The sequence below is a fragment of the Bubalus kerabau genome, chromosome 4, assembly GCF_029407905.1.
Source record: "Bubalus kerabau isolate K-KA32 ecotype Philippines breed swamp buffalo chromosome 4, PCC_UOA_SB_1v2, whole genome shotgun sequence".
In the NCBI taxonomy this organism is placed as follows: domain Eukaryota; kingdom Metazoa; phylum Chordata; class Mammalia; order Artiodactyla; family Bovidae; genus Bubalus; species Bubalus kerabau.
Genome location: NC_073627.1, coordinates 126,421,458 through 126,442,969, shown reverse-complemented (window position 1 = coordinate 126,442,969; position 21,512 = coordinate 126,421,458). Strand labels below are relative to the sequence as shown.

At 48.0% G+C, this 21,512-nt stretch overlaps 3 protein-coding genes across 4 annotated transcripts; 2 read left to right on the top strand and 1 right to left on the bottom strand.

Annotated features, from left to right (window-relative positions):
- Window positions 1–8,092: 8,092 nt before the first annotated feature.
- Window positions 8,093–11,651, top strand: ARHGEF39 (Rho guanine nucleotide exchange factor 39). The gene is made up of 9 exons (XM_055578468.1): window positions 8,093–8,230; window positions 8,371–8,465; window positions 8,853–8,973; window positions 9,230–9,348; window positions 9,920–9,990; window positions 10,240–10,368; window positions 10,541–10,770; window positions 11,022–11,110; window positions 11,294–11,651. The coding sequence occupies exons 1-9, from the start codon at window positions 8,093–8,095 to the stop codon at window positions 11,307–11,309; spliced, it is 1,008 nt and encodes a 335-aa protein (XP_055434443.1). The 3' UTR covers window positions 11,310–11,651.
- A 280-nt stretch (window positions 11,652–11,931) lies between these two features.
- On the bottom strand, window positions 11,932–14,503 carry CCDC107 (coiled-coil domain containing 107). Of its 2 annotated transcripts, none has more exons than XM_055578473.1 (6): window positions 14,300–14,503; window positions 14,056–14,210; window positions 12,652–12,712; window positions 12,478–12,568; window positions 12,268–12,380; window positions 11,932–12,184 (listed from the first exon to the last, which is right to left on the bottom strand). In XM_055578473.1, exons 1-6 carry the CDS (start codon window positions 14,403–14,405, stop codon window positions 11,937–11,939), a joined length of 774 nt encoding a protein of 257 aa, XP_055434448.1. In that variant the 5' UTR covers window positions 14,406–14,503; the 3' UTR covers window positions 11,932–11,936. The 2 variants fall into 2 exon arrangements, with proteins under 2 accessions (XP_055434448.1, XP_055434447.1); XM_055578472.1 differs by having other exon boundaries at window positions 12,652–12,715; window positions 14,300–14,502.
- A 4,707-nt stretch (window positions 14,504–19,210) lies between these two features.
- Window positions 19,211–20,765, top strand: SIT1 (signaling threshold regulating transmembrane adaptor 1). Its single transcript, XM_055580247.1, has 5 exons — window positions 19,211–19,401; window positions 19,520–19,655; window positions 19,743–19,801; window positions 19,896–19,957; window positions 20,046–20,765. The coding sequence occupies exons 1-5, from the start codon at window positions 19,335–19,337 to the stop codon at window positions 20,277–20,279; spliced, it is 558 nt and encodes a 185-aa protein (XP_055436222.1). The 5' UTR covers window positions 19,211–19,334; the 3' UTR covers window positions 20,280–20,765.
- Window positions 20,766–21,512: the final 747 nt, after the last annotated feature.

The window sequence follows — 21,512 nt, the reverse complement described above, 5'->3', positions numbered from 1 at the left end:
AGAGAGATGAATTCTTCCTCAGAAAGTAACACAGAAGTTGGCAAAATCTGATCAGGGTTTAAAAAAGTAGCAGTTCAATTGGTTTAAAAAAAAAAAAAAAAGTGGGGGAAATGGGATCCTGGGCAAAAGAGAGATATCAAATACTTTGAGCAGGAGAGTGACAGAATCCATATCTCACACTAGGTTATGTTGTGGGGTAGTGTGGAGCATGGATTGGAGGGGGAAAATGGGTGTGAAGAGGTGAAGAGTGAGAGGACCCCAAGAATGGGCTGGGGGTTCCCAGTCTGCCTATTCACTTAACATTTGGTGAGCCCCCTCCAGTCCTCCAGGCACGGTTCTAGGCCTTAGGGATGCAGCACTCACCTGGAGAACAGCCTCTGCTGTTCTGCAGCTCACATTCTAGGAAGGCCCCAGTGGCTTTGACAAATCAGAAGACAGTAAGGCCATTTCAGGAGATTCTTCTCTGGGGCTCATATTTAGTAGGTATGTACACCATCACGGTTGTATAGGCTAATTAAATATGTTGAACATTTATAATCTGGTTTGTAACTAGCCTCTAACTCCAGGGTGCTCCTGCTATCCCACTCCCCTCTGGGGACCCTCCTAGCCTTATGACCTCTTATCTAAAGAAGTAATGCTTGGCACAGCACAGGCTCTGGACACCACTTGAGTGTCCCATCCAGTTTCCACTCTGGATCAGTACTTATATACCCATTACCGTGTTATATAGTTTTACTATCTCCTCTGTGTAAATCCCTTTTATTATTCAAGACTCAGCTCATACAACCACTATGGAGAACAGTATAGAGCTTCCTTAAAAAACTAAATAGAACTATCATATGATCCAGCAGTCCCACACCTGAGCATATGTCTGGAGAAAACCATAATTCAAAAAGATATATGCACCACCCCAATGTTCACTGAAGCACTATTTACAGTAGCCAAGACATGGAAGCAACCCAAATATCCATTGACAGATGAGTAGATAAAGATGTGTGTGTGTGTGGGGGGGGGGTGTAATACTACACAGCCATAAAAAAATGAAACAATAACATTTGCTGCAACATGGGTGGATCTAGAGACTGTCATGGTTAAGTAAGTCAGAGAAGCAAATACCATGATATCATTTATATGTGGAATCCAAAAAAAAAAGATACAAATGAACTTATTTACAAAACAGATTCACAGAATTAGAAAAGACACCTATGGTTACCAAAGGGGAAAGGTAGAGGGGAGGGATAAAATAGGTTGGGATTAACATATGAACACTACTATATGGAAAAGGATGGATATATGTGTATGTATAACTGATTCACTTTGCTGTACATCTGAAACTAACAAAACATTGTATATCAGCTATACTCCAAATATTTAAAAAAAAAAAAGACTCAGCTCAAAGGCTATCTCCAGGAAGTCTTGCTTGACCAACTCTACACCACAGGAAGAGATTTCTGGTAACTCTGAACCATCACAGTTCTTTGCCTGCCCTAATAATCTTGCTTACCATCCAATTCATATTAAGGTGATTTATGACATTATATCTGCTCTAATAGCCTCGAGGTTCATAAGGACAGGGTCCAGTATTTGACTGAGTCCATCTTATATTCAACTGTCTTTTATTATTGATCATTTTTCTCTTTTCAGATCACTGTGCCAGGGCTTAAGAAAAACCAGACTAAGATAGCTTCCCTGCTTTCAGGGAGCCCATTGACAATGACCTGTGTATGTCAAACCACAATTATTCCAGGAGTGGGGCATCACATTTCTACAGTACCCTTAACTGTGTGCCTTGTCAGAGTGACTGTCATACGGTATGCCAAAACATGTATGGTTGAACAGCTGTACTCCAAGCGGTCATCTTAGGAGCCAATCAATCTACCAATCTAGGTTGCCATTTCTGGAGCTAAATTAAGAGCCATCCATGGCAATCCAAGCAGGCACTCCTGATGGTCAGCTTATTGCCTTGGGCAGCTGTGTTGTCAGAACCTTGGTTGGACCCAGACACACGGAAGGTACATGATAATATCTAAATTGGATAGGCCTGGATAAGACAGAAGGGGATAATGACTATGGGGGAGGTCATGGGAAGGGCAGAGACAGGAACACCATGCTACCTGAAGTCTGGAGTTTGCATGTCCAGAACTTTCTCCAGCACCAATCATAGTTTTATTCCATATTCCCTTTCCAAATGTTTTGACTGTTTCCATCTTTTTCTGTTTTAGATCTCTGTCGGGTCTCCTTGTACACTTCTCTGTGGTGTGTCCACACGTCTCCCCTCCGTCTCTGCTGCTTTTTCTCAGTATTTCAGAGTCCAGATCTACATCTAAGTGTAGCTCTGTGCTCCGGCTCCCTAGTTTCCCAAGTGCCATTCTCCATGGGTGCTGTCTCTTGAGCTCTCCGTCTCTGTGTGTGACTATGTCTCTGGTCTGGGTGGGGAACGTGGACTCTGATCCTGGAGCAAGCCTTTGCAACTGGGAGTCTGCCAAACTCTAGAACAGGTTTGAGCTCCCAGAGTCTTGTTTCCTGGGTATCCCTAGGTTGGGACAGAGTGTACTCAGGGCTGATTGACTGGGTCACCCCCTTTCTCCTGTCTTGGCCTGGCACACACTTCTCTGTGGTTGCTTAAGGCCAAGTCTTTGGTCATTAGGGTCTGTGTCTTAAGACATCGAGAGCCATGTCTCTGCTTATCCCATGGCTGCAGAGAAGGGAGCTATGTACCAGGGAAGCAGGAGAAAAATCCCCCTATTCCCCAGACATGGACCAGAAGCAAAGACAAATCACAGCCCTTGTGGGGCTCTGGGGACTGCCCTGTAGTTCGAGCCCACCTCACCATCTGTATTATTTTCCTATGACTGCTGTAACAAATTTCCACAAACTGGGTGGCTTAAAGCAACCAAGATTTATTCTCTCATAGTTCTGGAGGTGAGGAGTCTGAAATTAAGGTGTTGGTAGGGTCCTGTTCCTTCTGAAGGTTCAAAGGCCTCTTTCAGCTTCTGGTGGCTCCAGGTATTCCTTGGCTTGTGGCTGCATAACTTCAATCTGTGCTTCCGACTTCACATGGACTTCTCTTGTCCGTGTGTCTTCTACTGGCTGTCACTTTTTTTTTTTTTTGACAGGTAAGGAGATTTATTTAGAGGGAACACACTTCACGGACAGAGTGTGGGCCATCTCAGAACGTGAAAGCAGCCCTGGCTGTCTCTTATAGGAACACTTATCATTGGATTTAGGACCCACCAGGATAATCCCAGAGAAGGCAATGGCACCCCACTCTAGTACTTTTGCCTGGAAAATCCCATGGACAGAGGAGCCTGGTAGGCAGCAGTCCATGGGGTCGCTAAGAGTCGGACACGACTGAGCGACTTCACTTTCACTTTTCACTTTCATGCACTGGAGAAGGAAATGGCAACCCACTCCAGTGTTCTTGCCAGGAGAATCCCAGGGACAGGGGAGCCTGGTGGGCTGCCGTCTATGGGGTCGCAGAGTCGGACATGACTGACGCGACTTAGCAGCAGCAGCAGCAGCAGCAGGATAATCCAAGATGATCTTAAGATTCTTAATTTAACTGCATCTACAAAACCCCTTTTTCCAAATAGGGTGACATTCATGGACTTGTCTTTATGGGGGTCACCATTTAGCCCACTGTACCATTAGCCATTTTGGAACTGAACACACAGGGTGATGAGTTGGAGACCTTCATGCCTTCTGCCTACATCTCTCTTCATGTTGTAGGCAATTTCATCTACTCCCATGGCTTCTGTAAACTGATGACAGCTAAGTATCCCCAGGTTGGACTCTGCTCATTTCAGATATATAGCCACCTGCCTAATGGATGTCCCTACTTGGATCTCCCACAAGTATCTCAAATTCAACAGGCCTCTAGTCAAATTCCTCTGTCCCCAAAACTACTTCTTCCACCCTCTACCAAGTGGTGTAAGTCAGAAACCTGGTACCATCTTTTCTTGCCTTGTTTTCCTTGATGGGTTTGAACCTAGGTGAGGCCAATCAGAATGAAGCTCTGTGTTTCAAGTATTTGATGACTGAGGGAACTCACTTTCACTTTGTCCAAACATGGATAAGGAAGCACACAACCTCTGGAACTGTGGGCAGCCACCTTGTAACTCCAATGGAAGCTAGCCTTAAGATGAAGATAAAACCATGAAAGACAGAGGAACTGTGGAATGCAGTCCTTGGGGCTAAACTAACCCTAGAGCCTATATCTGGACTGTAACCTGTATCTGGACTTTTCAGTTACATGAGCCAATAAATTATTGTTAAGCCACTTTGAATTGATTATTTGTGACATAGTCTTACTGATATAAATTCCCTCTATAGCCTGTGTCTATGTCTCCAGTCTCTTCTCATCACACTCTCCTTTGCAATCTGTGCTCCAGTCTTGCTAAACTTCTAGCAGTTTCTTGAATGCATCACGTGTGTGTGTGTGTGTGTGTTTTATCTCCAATCCCTTATCCATGCTATTTTTTTATCTACCTCACCCACTGCCAGCTCTGCCTAGTCAAGTTTTGTTCTGTTTATTCTCCTGGCATCCTTCAGTTCACATGTTACTTCCTCTGAGAAGCCTCCCTGACCCCTAGATTAGGGTCAGTCCCTTCCTCCTGCATGCACAGAAGCCTGTATTTCCTTTGTAATGTGTATCTCACTTTATGGTGACTCCTTACCATGTCTGTCATGCTGGACTAAAAGCATTCATAAGGGCATGGGTCACATTTCTCTTATTCCCCATCTTCATGCCTAGCATAGGACCTGATGCATGAGAGGCATTTAATATTTTTTAAATATTGATTTATTTGGCTGCTTTGGGTCTCAGTTGCGGCACGTGGGGTCTTTGTTGCCTGTCGTAGGATCTTTCGTTGGGGTCCATGAACTCTCTAGTTGTGGTTTGCAGGCCTTGCAGTTGCGGTGCTCAGGTTTAGTTGCCCTGCAGCATGTGGGATCTTAGTTCCCCAACCAGGGATCAAACCCATGTCCCCTGCATTGCATGGTGGATTCTTAACCACTGGACCACCAGGGAAGTCCCAAGGTGTTTGATTTTTGTGGAATGACTGGTGGTTATTGTTTAAAGCATCCTGAGAGCTTCTCCAGCAGCCAGTTAGTTGAAAGCAGAGGTTAAGGGTAATTAAATGATAGAGAAAAAAAAAACTTTTTTTTTTTTTTTGGGCTGTGCCACACAGCTTACAGAATCTTAGTTCCCTGACCAAGGATTGAACCCGGGCTCCAGCAGTAAAAGCACTGAGTCCTAACCACTGGACTCCATTTTTCACTGGAGTGAAAGAATCACCTTCACTCCTTTATTTTTATTTTTTTAAATAAAGAAAAAAAAAAAAAATATATATATATATATATTTAAGAATAGACTTCCCCAGTGGTCTAGTGGTTAAGACTCCACCTTCCAATGTGGGGGGTGTGGGTTCAACCCTTGGTTTGGGAACTAAGATCCCACATGCCACAGGATTTTATTTTAAAAATTTAAAGGATAGAGAGGTTGTTGACTGCCCTCTGATCCTCTTCTTTGTCCCTTGCCCCTTCCTTTAGCTTTAGGGGAGATTGTGGGTTGAGTCAGTTCCAGGCAAACTATGGTGCCTGACTTGCTCTGTGGGACACGTGGTCTCCAGGGAATCAGTTGTCTCCAAGTGTCCTCAGTGTGTCTTGCTCAGCTTTGCCCTCCCCTGCCTCAACAGTTGAATGATTTCCCCACCTGAGCTCACAGTCGACTCTCTTCCCATCTCCTCTTCCATCCACCTAAAGTACACTCACACTGGCAGGACACCCAGACACCCTCATCACCGACGGCACCCCCAGGGGTTATGCTCTGTTCTCATCACCTGGGCTCATGGTGATGCCAGTTATCATGAGATGACCTGTCCCCTTTCACCCTGCAGCTCTTCGTGTGGACTGTCCGACATTCACCTGAGGCAGTGTAACCAGTGCTCCACCTATATGGTATCACCAGTTCCTCTGTGACCTGTCCAAGGTACAGTCTGACCCAAACTCTCTTGCCTCCACCAAGCCCTTCAAGTTGTTTTTCCCTGATCTAAGTCCAGCATTTCTCTTTCCTCAGAATTCTTAGAATGTCAGAGAGCTAGAGGTGACCTCAGAACCCTGACAATACCCTGGTTTTTGGCTTTGGGCCTGGATTCCTATGAGTCCTCAGTGGTAGTAATGGGGCCTAAGGTTTCTAACTAACATTGTGGTTTTTAATAGCACTTTTTTTTTTTTTTTTCTAATTTACATAGTAACACATGCATGCTCAAGCAGAAAACTTGGGAAAAGCAGAAAAGTATAAGGGAATTTTAAAAATCACCCTTTTGATCCCATTCACCCCTTTAACCTTAGTGATCCAGTACCTCTTACAGCTTAGGTGCTTAATAAATATTTGTTGAATGAATTACCTTTGGTCCCATCACCCAGAGATAAAAATCACAACTACCTTTTGATTGTTTATCCTTCCAGTCTTATATTTTGTTGTTGTTCAGTCGCTTAGTCATGGGTTCAGTTGCGACCCCATGGATTGCAGCACGCCAGGCTTCCCTGATTATACCTAAATAGATCATATTATACAGTTTTATGGCCTGCTTTTTTCCTCTCGGCAATATACTATGTGTTTCCCAAAATTAATGGCTTTTTTACATCATCTTCAATGCTTTCATATTATTCCTTCAAATGGTTGTACCATAATTTTCCTAGCTAATTCTCTACCACTGGGCATTTAAGTGACTTCCAGTTTTCTGTTGTTACAAACAACATTTTGCCACCCATCCTAGTATATATATTTTTGTCCGCATATTGTTTTTTTTAGGATGCATTACTAAAGAAGTGGAATTGCTGGGTCATAAGAGTAGGCACATTTTAAGATATCTCATACATACTGACAAAATGGCACTGCTAATTTACCCTCCAGGGCTATTGCCAGTTTTCCAAAAGACCTAAGTAAGGAAGGAAAATATAGTACCTTTTAACTCTGACTAGGTAACACAGACTAATCAACTCCAAGGTTTTACCTTTGGCCAGAATTATAGCAATTCCGACCCACCACGTTAGTTATTGACATTTGCTGACTGGAAGCTAACTGGCTATCAGGCTTTGGATCAGTATGAAAGGAGAAAACGAGTTAGTGACTTAAAACCGAGGAACTTTTGTCCAGCAGCCAAAATATTCAAAACCTGGTGACCCATGAGGATTCTTAATGATGAAAGGACTGGGGACAGCTGGACCCCAGCGTTTGGCATGGGTCTACGACAGAAGCTCAATTCTACAAGTGGGACACTGCGACCCTGCCAGTGTCTAAATCCCTAAGTATCCTGACTCAAAGTCCAGGCTGCTGTCCCAACTTCAGTTCAGTCGCTCAGTCCTGTCCGACTCTTTGCGACCCCATGAATTGCAGCACGCCAGGCCTCCCTGTCCATCACCAACTCCTGGAGTTCACTCAAACTCACGTCCATTGCGGTGATGCCATCCAGCCATCTCATCCTCTGTCGTCTCCTTTGCCTCCTGCCCCCAATCCCTCCCAGCATCAGAGTCTTTTCCAATGAGTCAACTTTTCGCATGAGGTGGCCAAAGTATTGGAGTTTCAGCCTCAGCATCAGTCCTTCCAAAGAACACCCAGGACTGATCTCCTTTAGGATGGACTGGTTGGATCTCCTTGCAGTCCAGGGGACTCTCAAGAGTCTTCTCCAACACCACAGTTCAAAAGCATCAATTCTTCAGCGCTCAGCTTTCTTCACAGTCCAACTCTCACATCCATACATGACCACTGGAAAAACCATAGCCTTGACTAGACGGACCTTTGTTGGCAAAGTAATGTCTCTGCTCCAACTTAGTGCCACTCAAAGAAGGGCCACCCACTTGCCGCACCCTGCCCGGCCCTGGCGGGGGCCGCATACCTACAGCGCCTCGCTGGCGCCGACCTGATGGCGGTTTAGCGAGCCGCTGCGCACGCCCTCGCCTGCTCACAGCCTCCAGGCGCCAGGGGGCGTACTCCCCTCAAGGGCCCGCCCCAGCAGTCCCGCCCCCGGGTCCGTTTGGATTCGAATCTCCGGCGGGCTGAGTCCGGAAGTGGCAACCCGTTAAGTCCGGCATGGAGAGCCCGGCCCCCGGTGCCCGGTGCCCGGTGCAAGAGCAGCGTGCCCGTTGGGAGCGGAAACGCGCCTGCACTGCTCGGGAGCTGCTGGAGACCGAGCGGCGCTACCAGGAACAGCTGGGGCTGGTGGCCACGGTGCGAACCCCACAGTCTCCCGTAGTGGGGCGGGGACCCCAGGGAGTGGGAGGGTGCCTACTAGGTCGGTGACCTAGCGGTGCCTTGGCACCAGCCTCCTCTTTCTGAGGACCACATACCGGTATTCTGTCCTTCCGCAGTACTTCGTGGCAATTTTGAGAGCCAAAGGTACCCTGCGACCACCAGAACGCCAGGCCCTCTTTGGGCCCTGGGAACTCATTTACGGCGCCAGCCAGTGAGTAGAAGGGAAGTGGGGTGAGAGGAGGAGGGAGACCTGGTTTCTGGCAGTGCAGAGAGCTCAGAGTAGGGGAGATCCAGATTCGCATCCAGAATCTGCCAGTTACCTCCCCTGTGGTCTTGACCCAGTGCCTTAATCTGCCCAAGTTCTCCAGCCACTTGCTGTCCAGTCGCTAAATCGTGTGGGAATCTTTGCGACCCCACGGACTACAGCACGGCAGGCTTCCCTTCCTTCACCATCTCCGAATTTGCTCAGATTCATATCCACTGAGTCTTCTCCCACAAAATGGGGCCGTACTACCTCCGGAGCAGGGTTGTGAGAATTAAAGAGAGGTGGTGCTTGAGTAGTTCTTGGGCTGCTCTTTTATTGTCCTGACCCATACAGAGAGCTGCTTCCCTACCTCGAAGGAGGGCGCTGGGGACAGGGGTTGGAGGGCTTCTGCAACCACCTGGAGCTCTACACCCAATTTGCTGCCAATGTTGAGAGGTCCCGGACCATCCTGCAGGTAACCTGATAACTTCAAGTCCTTCCCCTTGTCCTTTGTACATTTCCTCTTTATCTGGAGACCCAAACTTCATTCATATTGTTCCTGCATTTATAGAGCCCTGTGGGTGCCCAGCCCTATGTTAAGTTTCCAGTAGGGAGACGGGGTTCTCTCAGGAGCATACAGCTTCCTGAGGGCCTGGGATGTGTACACAGAAGAATGCAATATAAGGAGGCAGCTTCTCTCCCTGCTGCCAACCCTTTCCTCATCATTCTAGGAGCAACTAAAGAAGAACAAACATTTCCGGAGATTTGTACGACTTCAGGAAGGTCGCCCTGAGTTTGGGGGCCTTCAGCTCCAGGACCTGCTCCCTCTGCCTCTGCAGAGGCTCCAGCAGTGCGTGAACTCACCCTGACTCAGCCAACTTCTCTTAGAATTCTGCGTCTGTACGATGCCTGCTCTCAATCTTTGTGGGCTTTCATGGAATCTGTCCCACTGTCTCTCTCCTGGGACAAATTGCTCCTCAAAATTTTCTGCAAGAGTAAATGTGAACTCACTGGAGTACTTGGGCTGTGCAGCCTCAGGCCCTTAGTTGGGATTGTTTAACTTAAGCTGAAGTGAGGGGTCTGTGATAAGGCTAGTAAATAAGGTTTCTGAAGATGAAAGGCTTAGAATTCTGTCCCTGGGAATGAGTTAAGAACTTATAGTCAGTTGTTTGTAGCATCCTCCTTGGGTTGATTAACTTTCACCTTGGATCTGGTCTGCCTCCCTGACTCTTCAGTGTGGGATGGAAGAGGGCCATATGGAGTGAACCCAGGATCTGAGTCCCAGATGGAAGAGGGGGATAAAACAGCCACAGGCAGGTCTTTCCTGGTTCCCCAGCTGAAGTTTGTACAGGGGGTGATCTGTGTCAGGCAGAGGAAATTGTACCCAGCTCTACTTTCCCCTCATAGACTTCTAATTTCAGGTATGAGAATCTCGCTGTTGCTTTGGCTGAAAACACAGGTCCCAACAGCCCTGAACACAAACAGCTCACAAGTATGTTCTTGCTCTTCCACAGCATTTCTTGGAGATTGCTTCTGTTCCTTTTCTGGTTCTGACCTCCAACCATGTATGATATGCCCCAATCTTCCAATGATGTGTATACAATGTTCCTATTGCCCTGCCTCTACTCTTCAAGAAATTAGACTCTGACCCTAGTCCTGTCTGGATTAGCCTGTCTTTCACCACCACCATTCACCCCAAGTCAAAGTTGTGCTGGGAGTGGTGCGTGGAATATCATTCTAGGGGCTGCCCAGCTGATAAGTGAGACTGCCCAGAGAGTCCACACCATCAGTCAGAAACAGAAGAATGAACAGCATCTCCAGCGCATCCAGGCTCTGCTCAGTGGACGGCAAGCAAAGGGGCTTATCTCAGGTAGTCCATGGGCATGCTTCCCCTCAACCTGCAAACTGCCCTTTTCTCACCCCCATCCTCTCTACTGCCAGCACATACCACCTGCCTCCCATTTTCTCAGCCTCCCTTTCCTTTTATTTTGCGGGTTGTAGTCCTGAAGCTGTACCAGAATAATGGATCTCCCACCTCTCAGGTCGCTGGTTCCTACGCCAGGGATGGCTATTGGTGGTGCCTCCCCGAGGGGAGCCTAGGCCCCGAATGTTCTTCCTTTTCTCTGATGCACTCCTCATGGCCAAGCCTCGACCCCCATTGCATCTGCTGCAGAGTGGCACCTTTGCCTGCCGGGCCCTCTACCCCATGGGCGAGTGTCAACTCCACAGGGTCTTTGGCCACTCAGGAGGCCCTTGTGGTGGACTGCTTAGCGTAAGTAACAGGCAAGAGCCCTCGGCAGGGTAGGAAGGGCCCAAAATATACCAAGTGCCTGTGCACCACTCATCTCCTTGGCCTAAGCCCCCCTCATAGGAACTGAGCTACCTGCATTGAGAGCATACCAGGGCTTAGGGTTCATACCTGGTTCTCACTTCAGCCCTAAATCACTGCCATGGAAATAGCAGGGCCTTTGGCTTAAGGCTGGACCTTTCTGAGCCATGTGCTAAGAGGTGATCTCTCTCTAGCTGTCCTTTCCCCATGAGAAGCTACTGCTTATGTCCACAGACCAGGAGGAGCTGTCACACTGGTACCACAGTCTGACTTTGGCCATCAGGTAAGTTGTTTTCTCTTAGTAAGAGTGCTGTGGTGAGGCCCAGGAGCTGGAGATGGCACTTCTGAGCCTATTTCCTGTCTGGAACTCACCCCCACCCCCCAAGCACGCCCCTGTCCAACACCCCAGGTGATTTTGTCAGAATAGAGTGCTCATGCCGGTGCCTGAACTGTTTTCTCTCCACAGCAGCCAGAAGAACTAGCAGAATCTTAAAAATTCCAGAGTCCAGGATACTGTGCGGATAGGTCAGAATCGGGTACAAAGGAATCTTACTAACAAAACACGGACTCTTCATGGTTTGAGAAGAATCATTTTGTGTTTGCCTGAGACCAAGACACACAATGTCCTTTGACCAGCTTTTAAAGAATCAGGACATCAAGTCTGACTCAGCTGAATCAGCTCCGCCAATACAGAGGAAGGGATTTGGGACTGATAAGTTTGGTGCTGTGTCTGTGGACAGCTGTTTATCTATCAAGTTTGCAGCTTTGCAAGTGTGGCTGTTTTTATGTTGTATATAATTTCTATAATTTATTTCCCCACTGGATTTTGGTAAAGTGTTTTCTTTTTTGGAGAAGCCATTTTGTCTCAGCTATGCAATATGAGAAAAGGGATTTCTGTGCCCTTAAGGCTGGCATGACTGTGGCCTCAGGAATACAAATAAAAGAACTGGAGCTCCCTCTATCTTCTCAGCTCCTACACTGGAAGGCGGCCTCTTTATGTCCTAATAAGGGAAGCTTTTCAAGAAGGCCTGGTTGTTCGCAGGCACCTAGTAAGGGGGGGTGGGTGTGTGTGTCCAGCTGGAATGGAAAAAGCACACAGGAGCATCCAGTCACAGGAACAGACTCTGTTTTACTAAACCATCCACTGTTTTTCCTTCTTTCCACTGGGGGCTGTGACTGAGGCCCTGTGCTGCAGATTTCCTACATCTTCTCCTTAGCGTGGGCTCCATTTCCCTGGGAGGAGTTAGGTTCCTTGTCCCTGTGTTCCAATTTAGGGGCTCCTCCCAGGCCTGATTGTCACCAGTCTCTTCCTCGTCCTCCTCTATACAGAAGTCCTCGGGAAAGGGTATGCTGGCCTCTGTGAGGGGGGAGATCAGACATGTTCCAGTTTCAGAGGCTTTGTCTCTACCTCCAGCAGACTCTCACCTCCCAACCCTGTACCTGGTTCTGGAACCTCCACACCCTTGTTCGGTTTGCTGTCTTGTAACAGCTGGTGGATGGTCTGTAGCTTCATGTGCAGAAGCTCCTGCTGGGCTCCAGCCAGGGTAGTCACACTGCAGATATGTCCATTCAGAGGCTGCCCAATCTCTGTCCCCACCTCTTCCACCTACCATAAGCTCTCTCTAGCCACAGGGTCATTGCTCTCCTTACCGCTCAAAAAGGGGGTCCAGCTGGGCCATCAGACTGTTCAGGTGTTGCTCTGTCTGGACAAGCTGTTGTGTCAGCTGCGCAAGGTGTTGCTCTGGGGGTATGGGAGAAAAGAGCAATGGTTACTTTCTGCTGTCCCTTAATCCCCCACCAAGCACAGACCTCTGCAAAACCCACCTGATTGCAATGAATCCTTCTTGCCTGCCTCCTCTTGGAGAACAGCAGCCTCATCTTTCCCCTGCTGTGGAAAAAGGCAAGGGGGATACTGCAGCAGCAAGGACCTCAATAACCTCAGTCTCCAAAGCCAGATAAAGGCCAAGGATAATTCCAGATAGACAAAACTAGTGGGTTTTTTTTTTTTAATCTCAGAGAATCACAATCATATCTATTCCAGCTCCTCATTCAGGACAGGAAGCAATGTCAGTGCACCCCATGAGTGGTTGCTGTTCAATCTACTAAAACGCCTCCAGGAAGGAGAAGCTCTATTGTTTGATAACGCTCTGGTTTAGTTTATACACAAAGCTAGACACAGTCCATCGCTATCTTTTCATGGTGCTGAGCAGAGCTTTCCAAAATCATCTTTTCAACATGACAGCCCCTCAGGAATTTGAAGGCAACGGTCATACTCCCTGTCTTCTCTGATTTAATAGCACCAATGTTTTTCAGTCAGTGCTCATTTGACATGGTTTTCTCTGGGTGCTTTACTCTGGTTTAAGAGATGGCATTACCGACTCAATGGACATAAGTTTGAGCAAACTCTGGGAGATGGTGAAGGACCAGGAAGCCTGACACACTGCAATCCATGAGGTCACAGAGCCAGACACAACTTAGTGACTGAACCACAACAATGCTCTTAGAACAGTGCCCTCAAGAGAATTAAGTTTCTTTCAGGCTATACTTGGGTCCAAGAATAGAATTTATCAATCCTTGTTAAATTTCACCATTAAATTCAGCCCCTCATCCTAGCCTGTTAAGTCTACTATGGATCATGATTAGCTAGACCTCCTAGTTTAATGTCATCTCCAAATTGGCTCAGTCCTCTATTTCCCAAGGTAAGTGATAGGGCCAGGGCTGAAGAAAAAGCCCTGGGAGGTACTACTTTCCATTTCAACAGTTTTAATTCAACAAAATGTACTGTCAGTTCACATTTCAGGGCCTCCTTCCCGAGGATAACTTGAGACTACTTAGTTCCTTGAACTCTAAAAACTCTGGCTACAGTAATCAACTGCTCGTGCCAAGCTTGGAAACTCACTAGGAACCGCACTTATTATAGTATGGACATTTGCTGGGTTCAAATCTTAGGGCCACCAGTTACTATCTCTGAGTGACCTTGAGCAATTGACAACCTCTTCACTGGATTGTTGGAAGGACTAAATGTAATGGTTACTATTTAAAATTAACCAAGGGCCCTTCACATCCATTACCTCGCGGGATGCTTTAACTAACCCCATCATGTTGGAAAGTCAGGGAACTCTTGTCTTCATTTTACAAAATGACGGGAAAACGTGTCTTGTTCTTGGTACCATGGCGCCCTCATCGAGATTCAGGGCCGGGGCATCCCCACCCCTGGTCGTCCCGCACCTGCAAACACTTGTACAGCACAAAAGCCACGGCGGCCGCGGTGTACAGCGCCCCCAAGGGCAGCGCCCCGGACGGAGCCCGCTCGCGCTGGTTCTTGGACGGCGGCGACTGCCGCCGGGGTTCCGCGGCCGCAGGGCCGACCTGGCCGGCGTCGCCTGAGGAGGAGGGCAGAGGCGGGTCAGTACAGCTGGGGCTTGGGGCCCGGGGGCAGTCCCAGCCTCCCTCCAGCAGCCCTCGCTGGTACCTGGGTGTGCCCGGCGGTCGGGGCTGCGGCGGTCTCCGAGCACCTCGGGCAGCGCAGACACAAGTAGCAGCCCCAGCGTACCAGCGAGCGACACCACGCTCGCCATAGCAGGCCAACACGGGAGAACGCGGGAGACGCCGGCGTTGTCGGACGCACCGGTGCACGCGCACGCAGGCGCGTCCCCCAGCCCCAGCTATTCCCACCCTGGGCCTCCCAGGGAGGTCACGCCCACCTAGGGTGTGGGCGGGGCCAGGCCTTATTTGCATAGGACTGAGGGCTTAGCTTAGTTCATTTGTGAAACTAGTTCATTTCTTATCTCTATATAGGTATCTGTTAGCCAGAATGCCTCCAGAAGACTACATTCTTAGAAGGTTATACAGGGAAGTGGTTTTTAATGTGCCACGCCACCAATCTCCTCACCCTAACTATAAAATAAGTTTCCTCCTCGAGCTATAAAGGGCTTGAATGCGACGTTGGGAACGAGGTTCGTGCTGAAGGCCTGTTTCCTAGGCTACATACGGAGGACTAGTTCCTTGTTTGCGCCTAGGGGAAAGTCCCCGGACCGTGGGCAGAAAGTGCCACGTGCCCGAGCACGTAGATTTCCCCTGCTTCTCACGACTAAACCCGCCAAGAAGCGATCCTACCCTGGGGGTGGGAAAGCCGAGCGGCGTGTGGCGGGGTGTCATCCGTCAGCTTCTAATAGTTACGCAGGCAGTGCGCTTCCATGCGCACCAACCTCACGGGGCTCATTCTCAGCACGTCTCATTTTAACTTGAGGGACAATAAAATAACAGACACAAAATAACATTAACTGTCTCCGGGACGTTTCGAAGTCACTCTGTTTCTGCACAGCTAACACCCCTATACAACTTTCAGATCTCCCTTTCCTCCTGTAATGTGCGTGTTCCCTTCATAAGTGGAAGTGAAAGTTGTTCAGTCGTGTCCGACTCTTTGCGACCCCATGGACTATATACAGAACCCTTAACTTCTGGCTTATTCATTAGTGCAGCTATTGTACTTCCTTCAAACCACTATTGCATGTCAGTTACATTTCAATAAACCATTTAAATTACTTAAAATTAACTAATAAACTAAAATTAATTACAAAAATAAAACACAGCTAGATTGTAAATTTCATGAGAGCAGGGGCCATATCTCTTTTTCTTTACCATGTTTATTCCTATAGCCTAGCACAGCACCTGATACTAGCAGGCATCAGGTGAATCCTTGTTGAAAGAAATTAATGTGTTCAAGACGACCCAACAGGTAAATATAATTAAAGTTTTTTTAAAGAATAAGGAAACTAAGGTTCAGGAAGGTTAAGTTTGTAATCAGGTAAGAGGCTGGCAGAGATTTCAACCCTTTTTTGTCTGCATAAGATCTGCCACTCATCACCACCTATCCAGTCTCTCCTGCTCCTTCTCCAGTCCGAGTTGAGTAATCGTTCTCACACTGTCTTTTTCTTGTCTAGGATACATAGGGCCCTATTCCTAATTAGACCAAGAATTGAGTTGGTCAGAATTGACCAGTTGAATTGACCAGTCAGAGTTGAGTAATCTTTCCACACTGTCTTTTAATTGTCTAGGATACATAGGGCCCTATTCCTAATTAGACCAAGAACTCTTTGAGGGAAGAAACCATTTCCCACTCACATTTGTATCTCCAGAGCTTGACATATAAGCAAGCAATCGGTATGTATTTATTAAACAAATGAGGTATAGCTGTGCTAAATAAATGAATGAAATACAGGTATATCTTTTTGTCCTTCCAGAAAGGGAGTGGGCAGGGCAGAGAGAGACCCTCACTCAGGACAGTTGTCCTGTCTAGTGGAATACCCAGAGGCAACCTGGCTTGGCAGTCTAAACCCCGACGCTAAACCAGTTGACATAATCAATGTAAACAAGTGATTCAGGCCAGTTGTAATACGATAAATGGCCCCCAGCTGATTGTTGCCTTTAGGGAATTCGGGCCCACTATTGCCCTTCTGGTTTTTTTCCAATAGATCAATGAATCGGGATTTCAAAAAACTGGAACTCCAGTTTTTAAAGGTTGACAACGAATCAGTGGCATACGAGGGAGAGTCGCCTCAGTCATGTCCAACTCTTTGCGACCCCATGGACTGTAGCCTGCCAGGCTCCTCTCTCCATGGAATTCTCCAGGCAAGAATATTGGAAGGGGTTGCCATTTCCTTCTTCAAATAAACAGTAAATGAAACAAATAACAGGGCCCCAAAAATAATAATAATAAGGGCCAGAAATTCAGACAGTGAATTATCTCTTTTATTGGAGTTTGTAGATATAATCATGACAATATAAAAAGAGTTAAAATTGAATTTACATTACAGAACAAGAAAGGGTAATGAATTTCTTGGCTACATTATTGTGTTTTTTGAGAAAGAGGTAAAAAATTTGTATCTACATAGTAACCTAGCTGAGTAATGAATAACTCTAATTTCTTTTTCTAAAGTTAACTTCTGAAAATTTGTCAAAAATAATTTTGGCATATTCATATTCAATATTCATATTCAAATTCAATACATTTGTCAATTTCCACCCACGGTTGATTAAAGAATACCTTTTATTAATTTTCATTTCAAAAAAGTTTCTTTCATATGAAGCAACAGACATACAAATGGGAAAAGAAAGTCTTAAACAAAGGGATGTTTGGCAGAGATTCATAAAAATTCCATTTCACAGTAAATTCCAGACATTTTCAATATAAACAAAAACTAAGTGGTCACCTAGAATGGCAGAATTAAACTACTCAAGCTCAGTTTACTTGACTTTTCAATCCCTGTGCTATCATTGTTTGTTTTTAAATCTATTGGTTAGATGCAGGAATATGTAATATTATAGGAGTTGGACACAGAAATTGTGCCCAAACCAAAGAACAATTAAAAACTGTTAAGAACTAATTCTGGATATAAACACATGTAGCTCAACCTTGTGTCAGGAGCCAGCTGTATACCTAGGATTATACAGCTGTATAACTAGGATTCTACAGATTAACTTCCATGCAGATTATTATATTAAAAACAACAACAACAACAAAAAACATTTATTTGGCTGTGCCAGGTCTTAGTTGCAGCATTCAAACTCTTAGTTGCAGAATGTGAAATCTAGTTTCCTGACCACGGATGGAACCTGAGCCCCCTGCATTGGAAGCATGGAGTCTTAACCACCGGACCACCAGGGAAGTTGTGGATTATAATATTTTTAAAGGGTAAGTAACACAAATGTGCTAATTTTTGAAGTTTCAGTTCAGTCGCTCAGTTGTGTCCGACTCTTTGCAACCCCATGGACTGTAGCACACCAGGCTTCCCTGTCCATCACCAACTCCCAGAGCTTACTCAAACTCATGTCCATTGAGTCAGTGATGCCATTCAACTACCTCATCCTCTGTTGTCCCCTTCTCCTCCCACCTTCAATCTTTCCCAGCATCAGGGTCTTTTCAGATGAGTCAGTTCTTTGCATCAGGTGGCCAAAGTATTGCAGTTTCAGCTTCAGCCTCAGTCCTTCCCATGAATTTTACATATTTGAAATTTGAATTTTACATAGTATTAAAACTCATCAGTAACCACAACAATTTAGAACATATATCTACAAAATATTTTTCAGAGGGCTTCCCTGATGGTCCAGTAGTTCAGAATCGGCCTTGCAATGCAGGGGATATCAGTTCAATCCTTGGTCAGGAAGATGCCAGTGGAGCAACTAAGCCAGTGCACCACAACTACTGAGCCCTCGCTCTAGAGCCTGAGAGCTGCTACTGAAGCCCCCTAGAGCCTGTGCTCTGGCAGCAAGAGAAGGCGCCACATTGAGAAGCCTGAGCAACACATTTAGATAAAGCCCCTGTGCTGCAATGAAGACCCAGCACAGCCAAAAAATAATTTAAAATACATTTTTCAGAAAGGAATATTTTATCATTTTTTTTTTTTTAGAATTGCTGGAACATGGTGATAATGAAAAGGACACTGACTTTTAGTGACTTTTGTTTTTAAATTCTTTACAAACAATACCCTCTTATTGCTTAGAGTGGCAGGACCTCTGCTACCATCCCCACCCCAGGCACACTGCTACAATGATTTTAAATCTTTGAAAAAAAAAAAAAATCACATGGGCCAGACAAAACAGATCTCTGACCTCTGGTCTAAGGTTTATATTTGGAACTTAGAATCCCTCTTCCCACATCAGTAGCCTCCCATGTGGCTGTGCTGTCTCTGGGCGGGGCAGGTACTTGGCCGCTCCCCGAAGTGAACAAGTGCGAACACTGGGCTGGTTCCCAGGACAGGACTGGGCAGAGGTTTCTTTACTTCAACTAACTTTTGAGGTTCACAGTTCTTAGGGACAGCTTGGATGAAGTGGACTGGAGGAGGGAGTCAAGCTTCCTCTATCCTCTAAATCTATTACTATTATACCAGTAATAATAACAATAACAAAAGTCATTCTTAACCCCTGTCCCTTGGTTGTGGGGCAGCCTCAGCATGTGGTGGGATTGTAGGCAGAAGGGGGCCTCCTCATCCCATTTTCACTTTGTAGCATGCCCACTGAGGATTATGTCCTCCCTCTCCTTATTCTCTGTCAAGGGACTCAGCGCTGGAGAGAAAAGGCAGACACCCTGGGGCAGAAAGTAATCTCCATCATAAGGCCTGGCTTGTCTTGTAGGTCCTGCCTCATGCCACTTCTGCCCGCCTTGGGGTCTTCAAGAGCTCACATGCCCAGTGTTCAATAAACTCAGGCCTGCCTCTTTTCTGACTGAAATGGGTACAGAGTACAGGGGAAGGGTGGGGGTGGGGGCGGAAGCTTAAGAGCTACTGGGTGGTGCAGGTGCAGGCACAGGGTGGTGTCTTTGTTCTTTAACTCATCCCTCCCCTCCCCCTTGTTCCCCTCCCCCTTCCTCCCCGGAAATCAGCGACTTTGCCACCACCGGTATTGGAGATGCTGAGCTGTGGGGGTCAGGCCCAGAGAGGGGTGGGAGTAAAGGGGGCTGCCACAGCTGTCAGATCATAAATCAGGCTGATCCTTTGGCTCAGGCCAGGATGACTACAGCAGGCCAGAGCAGACTCTGCAATTGCACGGATCATCCCACTGATGAGCTACTGACCGGTGAGCTGGGCGGGGCAGGGGCAGGGGGAGGGGTCACGTGGCCCCATGTCCCACTTGCTGGGCCCTGGAGGGTTAGGCTGGGCAGTAACACTCCCTCCCCACTCTCTCACATCCACAGGAATCCCCTCTTTGACCAAGGGGTGGGGGCTGTGGGCCCTCTTAGGGGCTGTGACCCTGCTGCTCCTCATCTCACTGGCTGTGCACTTGTTCCAGTGGACCAGTGGCCGGAGCAGGAGCCAGCCAGGACATGGACGGTGAGTGGGGGGCAAGAAAGATGGGCTGATCGAGAGTTCCCCCCTTACCAACAAGTCACCTCTCATCCCCTAAACTCTGTGTTGCAGCTCTGGGGAGTCTGTGGAAGACGTCCCTCTGTATGGGAACCTGCATTATCTGCAGACAGGTAGGAAGCTGGCCAAGGGGAGGGGTGCAAGTGGCTAGGTCCTGGGTGCAGGGGGAAGAACAAGATGTGACCAGACTCCTGTTCCCTGCCCCAGGACGGCTGTCTCAGGAACCAGGGCCAGACCCACAGGATTCAGCCCCTGGAGGCCCTGCCAGGGTGAGTCAGTTGTGGCTGAAGAGGGGAGGGAAGGTAGTGGGGGATTTCTCAAGGGTCCCGTGAGCTTCTAACAGCCTTGCATCTCCAGGCTGCAGAGGAGGTGATGTGCTATACCAGCCTGCAGCTGCGGCCTCCTCAGGGCCGAGTCCCCAGCCCTGGAAGCCCCATCAAGTACTCGGAGGTGCTGCTGGACTCCGAGCCAAAGCCCCAGGCCTCAGACCCTGAGCCAGAGCTCTACGCCTCAGTGTGTGCCCAGGGGCGCAGAGCCCGAGCTTCCTTTCCAGACCAGGCCTATGCCAACAGCCATCCCGCACCCAGCTGAGACAGGGGGCCGTTGCATTGGTTACTGCTATCCCGTCTGGGGCCATGACTGTTTCCCAACCACCCCCTGAAGACAGGCAGCCCTTCCTCAGTCACAGGACTGATGGTCCCTGAATTTCCTATCTGAGCTGTGAGGGAGACCTCTCAGAGGAATGGCAGGCCCCGTTTCTTGAGGACAGAGTAAGAAAAGGCAGCGGCCCCTCCCTCCACCTCTTTTTCCCCCCTCTATCTGTTCCTCTCAACCCCCAAACTCCAGATCCTTCCCATTCCACACCTTAGTCTACCCCTGACACCTCCGTGTCTCCTCAGACACCGGAAGTGGGCAGTAAGGGAGGGGTAAAGAGTCTGCAAGGTCAGTGAGGGGTATCCTCCTCAGGAGCCCACAGGCTGGACGGGTCCTGGAATCCAGTGACCTGAGAAACCCAAGCCTGGTCTCTGACTTGAGAAGCCTGGCAGAACACCAGTCTCCATCCTGCCGTCTCTGTCGTGTGCCAAAGTTTTTAAATAAAACTTCTGAAAAAAGTGTTTCGATTTGACCTAGAAAGTGACACACACCTGCAACAGGCCCCACATGGTGGGCGTGTGAAATCTGTTCTCTGTGCAGAGCACTTCTGGGACCATCTACCTGGGGAAAAGGGGCCGCAGCATCAATGATGCAGGGGTGGGTGTTACAGGTGGGGCCGGAGTCCAGTTGCTAGGCCGTCCCCAGGGTTTGCACACAGAGCCTCTCCACTCCCATCACCTGGGCTCTTCAAGCTTCCCAGCCTCTGACCTACCTGCCCAGGGCCATCACCCACGACCTGAGGTCTGGGCCATTTCCCCCTTCAGCCTTTGTCGATCTCCTGACAGACTCTACTGAGGTTTGAGTGGAAAAGAGGGAGAAGCTGAGGCTTTTACTTCCAAACTTCTCTCCTTTCCACTTAGAGTCCCAGAGAAAACCACAGAGTAGGTTTTCTAGGGTTCCTGGACCTCTGAGGACCCCAACCTGGGCCTCCCCAGAAGAGGTCCCAGTCGCGGTTAACAGCAGGCAGCTGGGACTGCGTAGAAGGGAAGGTGGCTTTAGGGGCGGGTACCGGACGTGGGGAACCGCCAGCAGGGATGTGGGGTTCTGAGAGCTGCTGTGCTAAAGACGACTCAATGTGCCCGAGGCCCGGGAGACATGAAACCCTGACCTTGGAAGACGCAAGGGTTGGGGTCCAGCCAGCCTCCTGCGACAAGCCGGGAACCGCCGCGG

Coding starts and splice junctions, on each gene's coding strand:
- ARHGEF39 (XM_055578468.1), top strand. CDS start 8,093: ATGGAGAGCCCGGCCCCCGGTGCCCGGTGCCCGGTGCAAGAGCAGCGT. Junction 8,231..8,370: donor AGCTGGGGCTGGTGGCCACG/GTGCGAACCCCA, acceptor GTCCTTCCGCAG/TACTTCGTGGCAATTTTGAG. Junction 8,466..8,852: donor CTCATTTACGGCGCCAGCCA/GTGAGTAGAAGG, acceptor TGACCCATACAG/AGAGCTGCTTCCCTACCTCG.
- CCDC107 (XM_055578472.1), bottom strand. CDS start 14,405: ATGGCGAGCGTGGTGTCGCTCGCTGGTACGCTGGGGCTGCTACTTGTG. Junction 14,211..14,299: donor CGACCGCCGGGCACACCCAG/GTACCAGCGAGG, acceptor CCTCCTCCTCAG/GCGACGCCGGCCAGGTCGGC. Junction 12,716..14,055: donor TGCTGTACAAGTGTTTGCAG/GTGCGGGACGAC, acceptor CTTTTTCCACAG/CAGGGGAAAGATGAGGCTGC.
- SIT1 (XM_055580247.1), top strand. CDS start 19,335: ATGACTACAGCAGGCCAGAGCAGACTCTGCAATTGCACGGATCATCCC. Junction 19,402..19,519: donor CACTGATGAGCTACTGACCG/GTGAGCTGGGCG, acceptor TCACATCCACAG/GAATCCCCTCTTTGACCAAG. Junction 19,802..19,895: donor CCTGCATTATCTGCAGACAG/GTAGGAAGCTGG, acceptor TCCCTGCCCCAG/GACGGCTGTCTCAGGAACCA.